This window comes from Triticum dicoccoides, chromosome 5A (genome assembly GCF_002162155.2).
Source record: "Triticum dicoccoides isolate Atlit2015 ecotype Zavitan chromosome 5A, WEW_v2.0, whole genome shotgun sequence".
Classification (NCBI taxonomy): domain Eukaryota; kingdom Viridiplantae; phylum Streptophyta; class Magnoliopsida; order Poales; family Poaceae; genus Triticum; species Triticum dicoccoides.
Window position 1 is genome coordinate 6744366 of NC_041388.1, and position 15899 is coordinate 6760264.

Genomic DNA, 15899 nt, shown 5'->3' on the forward strand with positions numbered 1-15899 from the left:
GGACGCTGTCCTCCAACAATCCGTCAGGCGCGGCCTGGGAGCTTAAGCTCAAGGTGCACTTGACTGATATCTGGAGCCACCGAACCTACAAGTCTAGTATGCTTCCGGAGATTGTCCCCACGGTTGCGCTCGTCCACCCAATGGACGCCAACAAGGTTTACTTCTTCCAAGCCCAGCACATCTTCTGTGTGAACCTGAAGAAAAAGAAAGTGAGGCAGTGTCTGGAGTTGAACAATCAGGAGCTTCCCTCACTCTCCTCCCTCATGGTCCATTCCTGGAATTTGCCAGCAGGGACCACAAAAATCCATTTGTCTGGTACATCTCGTTCCTATTCTGTCTTAATTCTTTTGGGATTTGCTCGGTTCACAATAACATGCTAAATTGTTTTCAAGTGTTGATTTGATTGAGCACATAGCGCATGTTGTTATCGTTTCTCATTTTTCTATGAATAAGGAAGCTATAAGTAATGCAACCATGAATCTCATGGACAGTTTGATCCTGACTTTGGTTGAACGCTGGTGCCATTTAATTAATATTTGACAACATAAATTTGTTTATGTTGTTATGCTTTTTTGTTTATCCACAAGCCTGTGAAAATGTGAATGACTAACAAAAGTATGAATACATTTTATTCCATCCTGAAACCTCAAAGCTATTTGAATGCTTCACACGTATCTTGATTCATGGAACCAAAAGGAGTATCTCTCTTTCTATTGAACTAATACACGCGTGAACCAATAAAGACATCGCAATGTGGAGAAATGCAGTGCAGTCTATATAACAGAAAAAAAGTTTAGATCTTCATTTACTATTTAGATATGGCTCACTGATGATGTATTATGCAGTCCTTCAGAAATAGCTGTGCATATCAGAATTCTAGGTGACCAACTTGCATGCTGGAAATATGAGAGTTGTTTTAACAATATTTCATTAGTTCATATGTTCTTCTCCCCAAATTTATGTTGCTTACTTTGCCCTAAATTCCTAATACCAGAGGGGGGGGGGGCAAAGTAGTTAACGTGCAGTCTATATATCGGCATTGTATTCATAATTTCAATAACAATATTTAAGGATAACTAAATTTTCAGGTCTGTAGATAGCATCATAAAGATTTTCATATTCTTTGAACATAGATTCAATTTCATAAGCACCCATAAAAGCAACAAATTCTTCTATTTGTTCCACATCATAGTAGTCATATATACCTCTAGCATAAGAAGCAAAAGGTTCATTATCATTAAGTTCACATGAAAAGGGAAGGTGTGGAGCCTTCATCCTAGAGCAACAAGTATAATCATATCTCAAGCATAGTTTCCTAGCATACCAATACAACATATAAATTTGATCCCATAATAGTTTCCCTTTTTGAGTCAAGCGACAATCCCTAAAGTATTCATGTTAATCCAACGTGTCTCCCATTACCAAATTGAATGGGGTTTTCTCTGGATTATCAAAGTAGTACATAATATCTGTCACATAACGAGCATCGATGGTTTTAGGAGGTTCCTCATCTCCATGAGCAGCAAGTACACCTAATTTTTTTTGGTATTTCATGTTTCATATCCATAAATAAAGATAAAGAACAACTAAGAACAGCAAATAAAAATTACTTAGTGATAAAGCAAACAAGCACACACGAGAATATTCACCCCACGATATTGCTCCCGGCCACGGCGCCAGAAAAAGGTCTTGATAACCCACATGTATAGGGGATCACAACAGTTTTCGATAAGTAAGAGTGTCGAACCCAACAAGGAGCTAAAAGCAGAACAAATATTTCCTCAAATTCTATCGACCACCGATACAACTCTATGCACGCTTGACGTTCGCTTTACCTAGAACAAGTATGAAACTAGAAGTACTTTGTAGGTGTTGTTGGATAGGTTTGCAAAATAATAAAGATTACGTAAATAAAAAGTAGGGGTTGTTTAGATAAAGACACAACTAAGTTAGGTTTAGTAGAGAGCTTTTTGTTACGAGAAAGTTATTTGTCCCTAGGCAATCGATAACTAGACCGGTAGTCATTATTGCAATTTTATTTGAGGGAGAGGCATAAGCTAACATACTTTCTCTACTTGGATCATATGCACTTATGATTGGAACTCTAGCAAGCATCCGCAACTACTAAAGATCATTAAGATAAAACCCAACCATAGCATTAAAGCATCGAGTCCTCTTTATCCCATACACAACAACCCCCTTACTCGGGTTTGTGTTTCAGTCACTCACGCAACCCACTATAAGAGAATCATGAACGTATTGCAACACCCTACAGCGGGGATCCCTCATGCTTGCGCGATACGGAGAGCACCATAGGACAGCACCAATAATAAAACATGCAACTCAAACCAATCTTGATCATCAAATAGCCCATAGGACAAAACGAATCTACTCAAACATCATAGGATAGCCATACATCTTTGGGGAATAATATATAGCGTTGAGCACCATGTTTAAGTAGAGATTACAGCGGGTAAGAGAGAGGTTACACCGCTGCATAGAGGGGGGAGAGTTGGTGATGATGGTGGTGAAGTTGTTGGTGAAGATTGCGGTGATGATGATGGCCACAGCAGCGTTCCGGCGCCATCGGAAGAGAACGGGAGAGGGGGGCCCTTCGTCTTCTTCTTCCTTGACCTCCACCCTAGATGGGAGAAGGGTTTCCCCTCTGGTCCTTAGCCTCCATGGCATGGGAGAGGCGAGAGCCCCTCCGAGATTGGATCTGTCTCTCTGTCTCTCTCTATTTTTGCGTTCTCAGATTCTACCCTTTCACCGTTTCTTATATTCCCGGAGATCCGTAACTCCGATTGGGCTGAAATTTTAACACTATCTCTATCCGGATATTAGCTTTCTTGCGGCGAAAGAAGGGCACCAACCACCTTACGAGGTGGCCACGAGGGTCAGGGGTGCGCCCCCTTGCCTCGTGGCCCCCTCGAGCATCGTCTCGCGTGGATTTTTCTTCCCCAAAATCACATATATTCCAAAAAATAATCTCCGTCCGTTTTTATCCCGTTTGGACTCCGTTTGATATGGATATTCTGTGAAACAAAAAACATGCAACAAATAGGAACTGACACTGGGCACTGGATCAATATGTTAGTCCCAAAAATAGTATTAAAAGTTGCCAAAAGTATATAAAAAAGGTAAATACACCAGGAGTCATAGAACTTGCACGCGACGGTCAGTTCAGTGCATAAACTTGTAAAATACGTGTTTCTGGTCATCAAACTTGCGTGGATGTGCAAATATGGTCACATTTCCTGTACACGGATGTATTCACTGCCTACATGGCATGCCAGCGTGGCCCGGGCTCATTGTCAGTGGCTGAAGCATTGTGCATGTGATATTTTTTACAGAAACACCCTTAAGTTTTTTTAAACTTCGTACAAAAGCCCTCCAACACAGGTAATGTTAAATAGTATCCCGCTGGGTCCTGCCCGTCAGTGTGCGTTGTGAATAATCTCTACTCCTAATGGAGCAGTTGGTAGTCTCGCTTCCAGGTTTTTTTCGTCCTACCTCCCATGGTTTTTTTGTACCTCGTCCCACCTCACACTGAGCCGCCACGAACCGAAAAAACCGCGTACCGAAGCCCCCACCTGCCCTCACGCATTCCAGGGCCTAACCTCCGATCGCACCCAAGACAATCCGGCGAAAAAAACCTACGAAAATTAACCAGCGAAAAAAACCTAATGGAGGAGTTGGTAGTCCGGTACGGTTTATTTTCAACACTTTCCTAATGACAAAAGATCACGGATCTAACTTTCCTACCTTAGCCAAATCAACGAATCTTTCTCATTAATGCAATTTGCTTTAGGAAACAAATAATAGATTCTTTCCTACCTTAGCCAAATCAATGGATCTCTCTCATTAATGCAATTTGTTTTAGCAAACAAATATTAGATTCTTTCCTATCTTAGCCAAATCAACGAATCTCTCTCATTAATGCAATTTGCTTTAGGAAACAAATAATAGATTTTTTCCTACCTTAGCCAAATCAACGGATCTCTCCCATTAATGCAATTTGCTTTAGCAAACAAATAATAGATTCTTTCCTACCTTAGCCAAATCAACAGATCTCTTGCATTAATGCAATTTGCTTTAGGAAACCAATAATAGATTCTTTCCTACCTTAGCCAAATCAACGGATCTCATTAATGCAATTGCTTTAGGAAACAAATAATATTTTCAGGAAAGAAATAATCTCTAATCTCTAATCTCTAATTCTCTAATAATAATAATTAATAATTAATATAATACCTACGTTTCCTATAATACCGCCGGTCTCACTGTAGAAGCATCATGTGCCGTAGTTTCCTATAATAATTAATTAATATAATACCGCCGGTCTCACTATAGAAGCATCATGTGCCGTCGGCCATGCCAGCATCGCCGCCTACGTTTCCCAAATCAATTACCCGTACAGTCCATGCATACCCGGAGACGTTGGTGCGTTCACACTTCTCATGGATCTTTGTATTAGCCTGATAGTGTTGGGATCTCGAAATTTTGATGTAGGTGAAGAAGGGATTCCTATCCCGAAATTCTGTTGTAGGTGAAGCGCCTCCTGTAGGCCATGGAGATGACCAGGGATGCATTGGGAGGCGGGCGACGTAAAGCGCTGGAAAGGAGTATTGTATTATGTATGGTCCTCCTTCGCTTTTTGGAAGGTTGTATAGTCGTTTTGATACATAAGATATAATTTCAGGTTCTACATACATATTGGTTTGAGATATTTTCATTTTTTATTATTTCAATGAATAATGCATTCTGGATTTGTTTTATCATGCCAATTTGAGGCATTCTGTATGGGTTGGTTGGAGGAATATTATTTTTTGACGCACTATGTGTGAACATGTTGAAGGGGCATGACCATCAACGAGCTTGTGGCAGAAGTTTGAATGTGAGTAGCTCCTATCTTTTGTGTACTTATTTTCAGTCTATCAATCAAAGGGTAGAATGATTACATGTGCAGTTATTTTGGTGTGAGCTTTGACAAGGGATGCCGATTGTTATGTTGAAGAGGCTAAAATCTTCCTCGGTAAGTGATGTGCATTATGCATCTGATAAAAAAAGAGGCTTTAGGGAGTTGATTATGCCCATGAGAGGTGGTCCTGATATTAGGCTTGCTATAACATGTCATATTTAACACGTAATGTTCTTTACCAACCAAATGTTCACGTTTTAGATTATAAAGAATGATGACCTCAAAGACAAAGAGCTCGAAGAACTCGGTTCTAAAACTTTTGGTTAGTCTGAGTAATGAAATGTAACCCTACTGGAAGTTCTACCTCATTTCAGTTCTTCTCTTTTCCATTTAATTATCTCATTCCAAGTTAACTGTCTTACATACCTATATCTTTCAATGCAAGACTACACGAGGACTATGGTCTATGGGATATCAAGCTCCTTCAAATAATCTGCACCAGTTCTTCTGGAGAATAATGTGTATGCATGGTCTACAATGGAGTTTACAAGATAGATTCACTTACTCAAAGATTCAGCCTAACATTTTCCATAAGGATTATGATTATGTATGTTATACCAACTCTCAGTAATCTCTACTATTAATGTCTTAGTGGTAGTCTCGCCTCACTCCACCTCATCCCACCACTCCTATCTTTCGCCCACCTTTGACATCATCACATCACAGCATTGGGCTGGTCCATTAACGTGTATGTGAACGCAATCCTCCCATCACCTGCCCTCCTCGCGATAGTCCCGACGTCCTCACGCTGCCGTCCTCTTCTCCCTGATCTCCTCTACCAGCGTGCCTTCCTTGCGATCCTCCTGACGTGTTCTCGCGTCGCCGTCCTCTTCTCCCCAAACTCCTCTACCAGGGGGACTCCTCTATGACCCAGGTGGAGCAAACATTGTACGCAGGTTTTTTTGGCTTTCACCGGTTCGTTCTCTACCCCTCCTCCATGACTCCCTCGTCATCGATTTTTTTCGACGTCTAAATGCAATCCCTCCGTGGGGAAGTATGGTGTGAAGGAGAGAGGCCGCGATGGCGAAGGTGAGGTGGGCGTCATCCCGTTTTAAAGGAGAGGGCTCCAGCGAGAAATGTCTCACTACGGCGAAAACCGAGCGGAAGGGGAGGGCCCTACAGGAAAACATAAAGGTGTGTCATGGGGTGGAGTTTTTATGTTGCTACACTAGATCATGGGAACCTGCCATCGACCTTGAGGTTGGTGTATGAGAGAGAAATAAGTTTCAATATTAATAATTTGTCTGATTCATTTATATACAGTATAGCCCGTAGCAACGCACGGGCGTTTTACTAGTTTGGACTAGAAAATAGGTTTGAGGGAGTTCGAACCATCGACTAGCTGTAATAGCGCTAGAGTACTAACCACACCACCGTTGTTGTTTACACGGACTACCAATGTGTAGATCCTTTAGGCTAAATAAAGGTACACATTTAGAATTATATTTTCTTTTCTCAACATTTTTAAATTTAAATTATTAAAATTTTAACATATTTTCCGCTGATTTGTCTGAAAGGAAATTACGGACATTCATTCTGCACTATATTTTGCTTTTTAGATTTTGTAACTTAAAATTATTAGAATTCAAGCAAATTTTTAGTTGACTTGTTTGGAAAATTTACGTAAATTCATTCTGGCCTATATTTTTCAATCTAGTTTTCCAATTAAAAATTATTCGAATTCAAACAAAATTCTGTTGATTTGTTCGAAAGAAATTTATGTACATGCATTATGGACCATATTATCTTTTGTTTGGGTTATTCAAATTCTTAAAAAGGTTGATTTGTCAAAAAAAATGCACATTCATTCTTACCTATATTTTCTTTAATCAAGATTTTTAAATTTAAAGTTATTCGAATTCAAACAGAAATTTCTTTTGATTTGTCCAAAGGAAATTATTTACATTCATTCTAAAGTACAATTTATTTTATCTAGGTTTTTTCATTTAAAAGTATTCGATTTCAAACAAAAAATTAGTTGATTTGCCCGCAAACATACATTCATTCTGCACTATATTTTGTTTTATCTAGATTTTCTAATATATTTTTTTGAATTCTAAGCGCATCTCTAGCAAATCCCTCATATCGCGCCGACCCATAAAATAATCGCCAGTTTACGGTTTTGCGCCAAAAAGTTGTCTGAACAAACACTGTAAACACACTATAATGGTCCGCATATAAGGGGTCTGCTATAGATACTCTAACGGAAATTGGTTGATTTGTCCATAAAAAATACATGCATTCATTCTGAAAAATACTCAAATTCAAAAGAGAAATCTAGTCAATCTGTCCAAAAAATTTAACTAGAATATAAGTTGTTTTCTTACATAGAAAAAACAATAGCAAAATACATAAGATAAATTGTGTTTTCTTTTTATGTGTCATTGTGGCCGGATGGTTCGAACCGGGGCTTCCATCTTTTCACGAACCCTTTTCTTTGATTTCTATTTTAATTAGAACAGTCCTCGTATATAAAGCTATTTGTGCACGTTAGACGTCAAACATCAGTTAGCCGATTGGCGGGCAATATGCATGCGAATTGCAGGTGTGGTCGAATCCCATCCATACTGATCCATCTTTTTTTCCGTTTTATTTCAGAATTTTCTGTGTAAAAAAATGAAATGCAAGGGTACTCTTTGAAAAAAACCGCATGCGCATTACCCACCTCCTCGGCCACTGACAGCGGGCCCATGTAATGTTGGCACGCCGCGCATGCATGTAATACGCCCAGCTACGGTAGAAAGCACCGTATTTGCACGCCCACGCAAGTTTGATGACTAGAAACATGTATTTTACAAGTTTATGCACCAAACTGACCGTCACGTGCAAGTTTTATGACTGCCCGTGTATTTACCTCTATATAAAAGTTGTAGAATATTGGCATGGAACAATAAAAAATTATAAATACGACGGAGACATATCATGACTCTAGAAAGAGATTATTTCCCTCGTGCAATAATGTATCCTCATGACCTTTTATTAGCATTTCCGTTGACACAGCCAAGAGACTAGAAGACACGCTTATTTACGGCTAGTTCAGCCACACACACACACACACAAGTCATCTCAAATGGAGATGCTGTTGGGGATTCCCATCTCCATCACCATCTTCTCGTCCGTAGGATCACCGTCCGATGGCCTGAGCAGCACATACGGCACCATGCCGGCGCCGTGCCGGTTTTTCCGGTCGGGGTCGTTGTTCCACTCGTCCACCTGCTCCACGATGTCCCTAGTCCTCTCCTTGAACTTGTCAAATGCCTGCCTGATCACCCCATCCTGTTTCCATGACGGCTCTTCGTGCGTGCCCATGTACTCCTCATCCGACGAGTGCGTCGACAGGAGGTCCAAGATGGCAAGGACTATGGCACTCTGGTACTGGGACGGGAACGTGTCCAGCAGCACCTTCTCCGGCGCCTCCACGAACGCGCGCATGTCGTCGCCACCCATCTCGGTCGGCATGTTCCTCCGGGCCATGGTCGGGCGGTTGGGGATGTACCCGGCCATGGGGTACTGCCCGAAGTTGACGGCGGCGTGATGCGCCGACGTGACCCACATGATGGTCGCCAGGGCCTGCGCCAGGTTCTCATGGCTGTCCAGCTCGGGCCACCACGGCTCGTCCTGCTTGTCGGCGTGGCCTTTGGTGCGCACCTCGGTCCACCAAGCCTGGAGCTCCTCGTCATCGACGATGTCCGCGGTGCACGGGTAGTAGTGCTCCACGTAGGTCAACGCCCACTCCTTGATGGCGTCCCAGATGAGCAGGCCGTCGTTGGCGTAGGGGTAGTCCTCTATGGCCAGCTCCAGCTCGCCATTCTCCTTCCTGACCGCCATGCCCCTCCGGATGAGGTCTTCCGGCAGGGCCTCCATGTCGAACCGCCACTGCTGGTCGTAAGCCACGGAGCTGAGCTCAATGGAGTACTCCCCGGGCGCGAAGGAGCCCTCGATGATCCCGTCGGCGTTGATGAGCATCGCGCGCGCCTGCGCGTTGATCTCCATGGTGAAGCGGAAGTGCGGGTGCAGCAGGCGGTAGACGGGGTGCATCTGGCTGAGCTGCCGGTTGGCGGCGATGATGTAGGGCTCGGTGCAGGCGTGCGTCCTCAGCCAGTGGCTGACGAGCTGGTGGACGCCGGCGTCGTGAGCCAGGACATGGGCCTTGGCGAGCTGCCACAGCCAGGACCCCGTGACGCTGCCGTCGCATCCAGGCGTGAAGACCTGGCGCCACTGCGGCTTGCGCTTGGACTTGGGCCTGGTGAGCTCGATGGCGATGGGCCGGAGCGTGCCGTCGGCGGTGAGGAAGAAGAGCGCGCGCGAGCCGTACAAGGTGGTGCCCTCGAGCTTGCGGACCTTGAGGACGTATGGCAGCAACAAGTCATGGTAGTCCAGCATGAAGAGCTTCTTGTTAGCCACGGCCTCCTCAACTGTCATGACGCGTCTGATCTGCTCTTCAACCAGCTCTTCAGTGATGAGGGAGTCTGCCGGGCCGTAGGTTGCCTCGTCTAACTTGCTCTTGATAGGAAACTCCTGGATGCATGCATAGTTTTCATATTGAAATTGGTAAAACAATCAATGAATAATTTTCCTTTCCCTGAAAATGAAGGGAAAATGGTACAATGGCAACATAATTGTATACCGTGACTAGTTGGATGCTCAATGGGTTCATCCCTGCGATGGTTTGTCGCGCAAACTCCTCGTCTCTGAACCAAGCAAACTTGTCCCCTGCATTTCCAACATGCAAGTTATCGTCCATTAATCAATCAAGCAAGCAAACATGACGATGAATGAAGCTCTATTGTACGTACTGTCATGAATCTCTGGCGTCTCAAACTTGAAGACCCTGCGTATCCCCTCGAGGAACGCGGCCCCTTCGAGCTTGAAGAGGTGGAGCAGCTCCGTCTCAAGCAAATCGATGACGAACCTGAGCTTCCCCCCTTCGGGCTGCACCGGCTGGTTCCTGAAGTTGTCGTCGTACAGCTTGTCAATGGCCGACAAGGAGGGGAAGCTCTGGTCCTTGTGTTTGGCGGTCTTTATGCCCGTGGTCAGGGCGTGCAGCTGCGACATGAACTTCTTCGTGTCGAAGGCTCCCATCTTGCGCTCCGTGAAGGCCTCGTCCCGGGGCACGTAGATGTGGTCCTTGTGGCTCCTCTCCTCCGAAAACGGGTCTTTCTTGCTGCGAGGGCGGCCCGTGCGGCAGCGCCGCGGGTAGGGGTGCTCCTTGCCACCCAGCACGGGCCGTGTGGTGGGGTTCTTTTCGTCGTCGGGGTTGCCGAGGTCATTGTACACATCGTAGTCGTAGATGCGGTCGTGTTCCTTGCGCTCGCCGCAGCCGGTGCCGCGGAGGATCTCGAGCTCACGCTTGCGCAACGCCTCCACGCCCTTGGGCGTCTGCGACGGAAGGTACGAGCGCTGCACCACACATATATACATGCTAAATCAGTAATGGGATCAAGAATGATGTACTCCCTCCGTCTTAAAATGTAAGACGTTTTGACGATACTAGTTGACCGACCGCGGGAAAGAAAACACGCTTGTCGGGGGTGCAGTGAGATGGGTCGATCCAGGAGTTGCAGTGGAACGTGACGGCGGACTCCTCCTGCCCGGTGGGGAAGACCTCGATGTCCCCCAGCAACATCTCGCTGTGGTGGTAGTTTGTGACTTGAACGGCGCCAATGGGTCCAAAGGATCCCGGCACCTTGAAGGTGGCCTCGTACATGTCCCACTCGTCGTCCACTCTACCTGAGTGCTTGACGGCCCCGGAGATGGGCTCCCACTCCTGCCCCGTTTCTGCACCGACCCAACAATGCATGCAAATATATATTACTATCAGTATTTGTTTCGTCTAGAATTACTTGTCGCTTAAACGGATGTATCTAGCACATATGCATGCATCAATGTATGTACCAGGGAGGTTTGTCACTCACGTGGATCCAATTCGGAGCTGACGAGGTCAACGTGCAACCAAGTTTTGAGGATGAGATCGTACAGGAAATCACGAACCCCGGCTGCCTTACTCATGTGCACCGTCACCGTGGCCTTCATCTCGGTGGTCTGCGTGCGGTCCCGGACGTGGGCGTCCGGGCGGGTGACCGTGCCAACGGCCGTCCCATTGGAGTCGGACGACAAGGTGGTGGTGGTAGTGGTGGTGGTGCTGGTGCTGCCAACCTTGGACACACTGGTGCGGCGGCCATTGCCTGGTTTCCGGCGAGCCTCGGGCACCACGAACGTCCGCCGCCGGGCCGGCGACGGGGCGGCACATGCACCGCCTACCAGAGACTTCGTCGCCGTTAGCATCGTGGCTGGCTAGCCGTGCCTGCTATTGCGCTACACAATGGGACGGCCCAGGAGGATGGAGGAGTGAGAGGGCCAGAAAGGTGCACAGTGTTAGTTTCCTAAACTGCGCAACTCTGGCAAAGGAAAGGAAGTGGTGATGGAAGGATCTGATGTCGGGGAGAGTGAGCCCTGGATCCTATTTATAGAGATCGTAGTCCATGTACTCAAAATAGTTTTTTTCCATATAAATAAATAAACAAGCCAAAAGACTTGTCATTTTCACTGATTACGAAAGAAAGTTTAGAGCTACTCAAAATAATACTAGCACGTACTACTACTCAAGAGAGAGAGACAGAGAGAGATGGATGGAAGAAGTATTTTAGTCATTGTTTACTTATTTATTTATGCGCATCTAGATGTTCTTTTTAAACATGCGCATCTAGATCTGAGGTGCAGGCACTACGTAGTGTAGTATCTTGCACTGTATGCATGCATACGGTCCATGCAATATGGGCTCGCATGTGCGTGTGCGTTGGAGCGATAAGGTCCCGGCGGATACGTCCGGCTCTTGGTTTTGGCTGCTACCTGGCGTGTACCCCGCGCAAAAATAGCGATGCCCGCAGGCGTGTGCCACGATTCCGCTCCAGTCCAGCGGCGGAAGGACGGACGGTGGCGACGCCTCTCGCGGCGTCACACGGAGGCGTGTTCCACGTTCTGCTCCGGCGAGCTCTCCCAGCTAGGCAGTGGACAAATATTTCTCGGGGAGAGAACGACCTCCCAGCTGCGCAGAGCCCTTGGCATCCCCATTGCGAAAGGGAATGCATGCATGGTGAATGTTTACTAATAATGGGAATGCATGCATGCATGGTGAATGTTTACCGGCTTGTTTCAAACATTTAAAACTGCTTTTCATCCGGCTGATTTTAGTTTGCTTTCATTTGAAATTTCTGGTCGCTGATCTCGCGCCGTGAGTCGTGCTTGTTTCAAACATTTAAAACTGCTTTTCATCCGGCAGATTTTTTTTCCCCGCATTCCGATAGAATTTCTAGACGTTGGATCGCGCACTGCGACGGCGATGTCATTTCGGCTTCATTCGAGATTCAGAACTTCCGTATGTTGGGTTATATCAATAGTTCCCTTCTAACCACATAATTGCTTCTTCTTTTGTGCATGTGTAACCACATAAGTGCTTGTCACCAGCTTATTTTTGGGTTAATGTCTAATGTTTGAGATTTCCCTTTTCAATTGTATTATGAATTTATGCATTTTCAGGAATCGTTCTTGTTATCCTAAAATTACTATGTATAACCACATAAGTGCTTGTCACCTACTTATTTTTGGGTTATCTCTATGTTTGAGATTTCCCTTTTCAATTATATTATGAATTTATGCATTTCCGGGAATCGTTCTTGTTATCCTAAAATTACTATGATGAATTTTTAGCTTTTACTACACTTTTGAAGTTTTTTCGATAAAAGACGCAAGAAGCACCCGGCTTTAAAAATAATAAAGCCACCAAGAACATAAGGGTTAAGATGGCGCAACGAGAGCAAATGCTAATTGTAGGTTACATACCATCTCGAAAGGAAACATGCTGCGTAGGGGAAACCGGGAAAGCATGACGCGATGGGGCGCGCCCAACGACAACATCAAGTGCGGTTGCTTCTCTTGATGGAGTGGAGGTCTCTAATCTTGTGTTGTACCACTTGTGCCACTGCCACCTCGCTGTGATTCCTCTTTCCGAAAGGCCACAGTTTAAAAAAAGGACCGTTTAAAAATGTAGTCAGCAGGGTGATGCGGGATTTAACCCTCCATCGTAAGCTTATGGCGGCAGGTCCAAATGATTCTACGATGTTGCCCACGAGTATCGGGAAGGGGTGGTAGGATCTCTTAAAATGAATTGAGGTCCCAGTTACAGCCGAAGCTTTCCCGAACACAACTCCACAAGAATTTGGCTGCCGCGCATTGTGGAACAGGATATGATCAACGTCTTCTGGAACCCCAGAAAGTGAACACGAGCCTCTCCCAGCCCGTGACATTTCTGAAGGTTGAGGGCCGAGGGGAGACGATCTTTGGCCGCTTGCCAAAGGAAGATACAGATTTTGAGTGGGACATTTGTTAACCAGATGGCTTTGGCATAGCGGATAGGAGGCCATGAAGAAGTTTTGCATAGATAGCTTTCACCGAGGGGCAACCCGATGCTTTAAGGTCCCAATTCCCAATGAATGACGTCTCTTTCATCCAAGAGATGGACCTGGCCTAGATAAATAAGGGGGTGTTTGGTTCAGAGACTTTTTAGTCCCAGAGACTAGAAAAAGTCCCTAAAAAGTCCCTAGGAACCAAACGGGAGGGACTTTTTCTACAGGGATTAGAAAAAGACTCTACTAGAGAGTCTTTTTTGATTAGTCCCTGGGACTAGAAAAAGTCCTAGGTCTTCTCAACCAAACACCCCCTAAGTAGCAGGGCTTCCTATGATATCCTCTCCTCGGTGTTAGGATTTCTGGGGAAGGAAAGATTAATAAGTTTGGGCACATCAATAAAAACGACAAAGAGATTTGGATATTTAACATATAAAGGGGTGTTATAGAGCCGTTTAGTAAGCCGAACTTTGTGTCGTCCCCATCGCCAAACAAAAAATGGGCACCCAAATTAAAGATCTCTTTGCATTTCTGGATCTGGTTCCAGAACTGGGAGCCCCCTTTTTTATGTGAAGAACGATGAGTTACAAGAGTATTTAGCATTTAAGAGTAGGGCCCAGGGACTCGTCTCGTTTTGAGGGGTCCTCTATATCTACTTTGTTAAGAGGCCAAGGGTATTTTCTTGCACTTGGTAGTCCCTAAACCTCCTTGGAATTTTAGGCACGCATATGTCCTCCCAATGGACCGTGTGACATTTGGGTTTGATAGTGTTCCCTTTCCAAACAATACAGGCGTAACTTTCTCAGACTAGCCACAGTGGGAGTAACTTCAGCAGTAATGCTTATGTGGCAATGAGTTAATGCGGAGAGGTAGTCCCAGTAACTTAGCTAGTTACTGTAACATCACATGTCCCGATGCAATATGAGTCTATAACCTAATAAATGAATCTTTGCATGACACCACACTTATGTTACCACCCACTATGAAGGTAGTAACATAGCCTAGGGATATGTGTATGTTACTCTTCATTGTGGCTAGTCTCAAACTGGTTGTGCGTCCCATCACCTAGAAAAAATCAACCCATCACATACTAAGAGGGTGTGGGGAGAGGCATGCATTAGTGATATTCAACCTCGCCCTCGAAGACATGAGTTTTCGTTGCCACTGGTCAACCCGTTTCTTGAACTTACATGCGATGAGCTCCCAATTAGTGTTGAAAAGGTTTTGTTGCGAGCGGGAAGCCCATGATAGGTAATGAGGAGTTTAGAAAGCTTATGGTTCAACAAATTAGCTATGCTCATCCTCATCCCCTCATCATGGTCCATAGCCATGGCGACCACTTCTCTTTTAGAGAAATTAATTTTTATTCCTGACATGGCTTTAAAACATATAATAATGATCTTGACCATGTATATGCTATGTTCGTCAGGCTCGAATACGACCAAGGTGTCGTCCGCATATGAAAATGAGAAGTCCCCCTGGAATAAGATGGGACACCGCCCCCCTCGAGGTGTCCCGCTAGTTTGGCTTTGTTCTGCATAGTAGCTAGAGAGGGTGTAATAGACAATGTCAAAGAGAAGGAGGAGATGGGCCACCTTGCCTAAGGCCACATTTGATTCTAAGAAAGGACCAACCTCCATGTTGATAATTCCTATATTTTCTTCTGTCCTCTGAAGACAAGTTGCAAAATTATATGGACAAAACTAGCATGGAAAGTGGAAAACTTTACTAAGCAAGACTTCGTGGAGGAACGACCAGCTATCTCTATCGTAGTCTTTCTCGAAATGACTGTAAGTACATGCACCACCTCATGGAGTGATAAGACGCCCTCCAAATTATGGCAACACTTAATGAAGACAATTTGACATCGACCGACAATCCTGATGGCTCTAGGACCCAACCGCTTAGCATGCACATTGACCACTAAGTTAAATAGAATGTTAATAACACAAAACAACATTGTTAAATACGATCCACCCCAGGGAATTTAGAAATAAGGGAAAGGATAGAAAATTTGATGTGTTTAACATCAATCATCCCGAGAGCAAACCCACCGATAATGCTACTAATAAGGGGCTTAATAAGACTCCAACGACGCTTAAAGAAATTATCGGGAACCCACATGAATCTAGAGTTGTGACTGTCCTCATAGCCTTGAGCGTTACACCGACTTCAACTTCGTAAAATGGTAGGGAGTTGGCCTCATTGTTGGGTAGAGCCCTTCTGGACCCCTCCATGTTGATGAGGTCAACATAGAAGTTCTAATTGTGCTCTTGGACCTTTAGCCGAGGAAATCGATTTCCACTTGATCGGAAAATACGATGTGCAATCGATGTTTCACTCTTGCGGCCATTGTCAATGCCATGAAAATAACTCGTGTTGGTGTATCCTTTAAGTAACCCGGCTTGTGTCCGCTTTGATACTAGTAAATTTCCTCCTCCTTTTAGAGCTTGGTGATCTTGTTTTCATGGACGTATCTATGTTGCCAATCTGCCTTTGGAAGTACAATGGTGTCA

General features: G+C 44.8%; 1 protein-coding gene across 1 annotated transcript; it reads right to left on the bottom strand.

The window, feature by feature from the left end:
• Positions 1-7986: 7986 nt before the first annotated feature.
• LOC119298757 (lipoxygenase 2.1, chloroplastic) lies at positions 7987-11417 on the bottom strand. The gene is made up of 5 exons (XM_037576050.1): positions 10897-11417; positions 10485-10759; positions 9778-10381; positions 9609-9694; positions 7987-9499 (listed from the first exon to the last, which is right to left on the bottom strand). The coding sequence occupies exons 1-5, from the start codon at positions 11264-11266 to the stop codon at positions 8048-8050; spliced, it is 2787 nt and encodes a 928-aa protein (XP_037431947.1). The 5' UTR covers positions 11267-11417; the 3' UTR covers positions 7987-8047.
• Positions 11418-15899: the final 4482 nt, after the last annotated feature.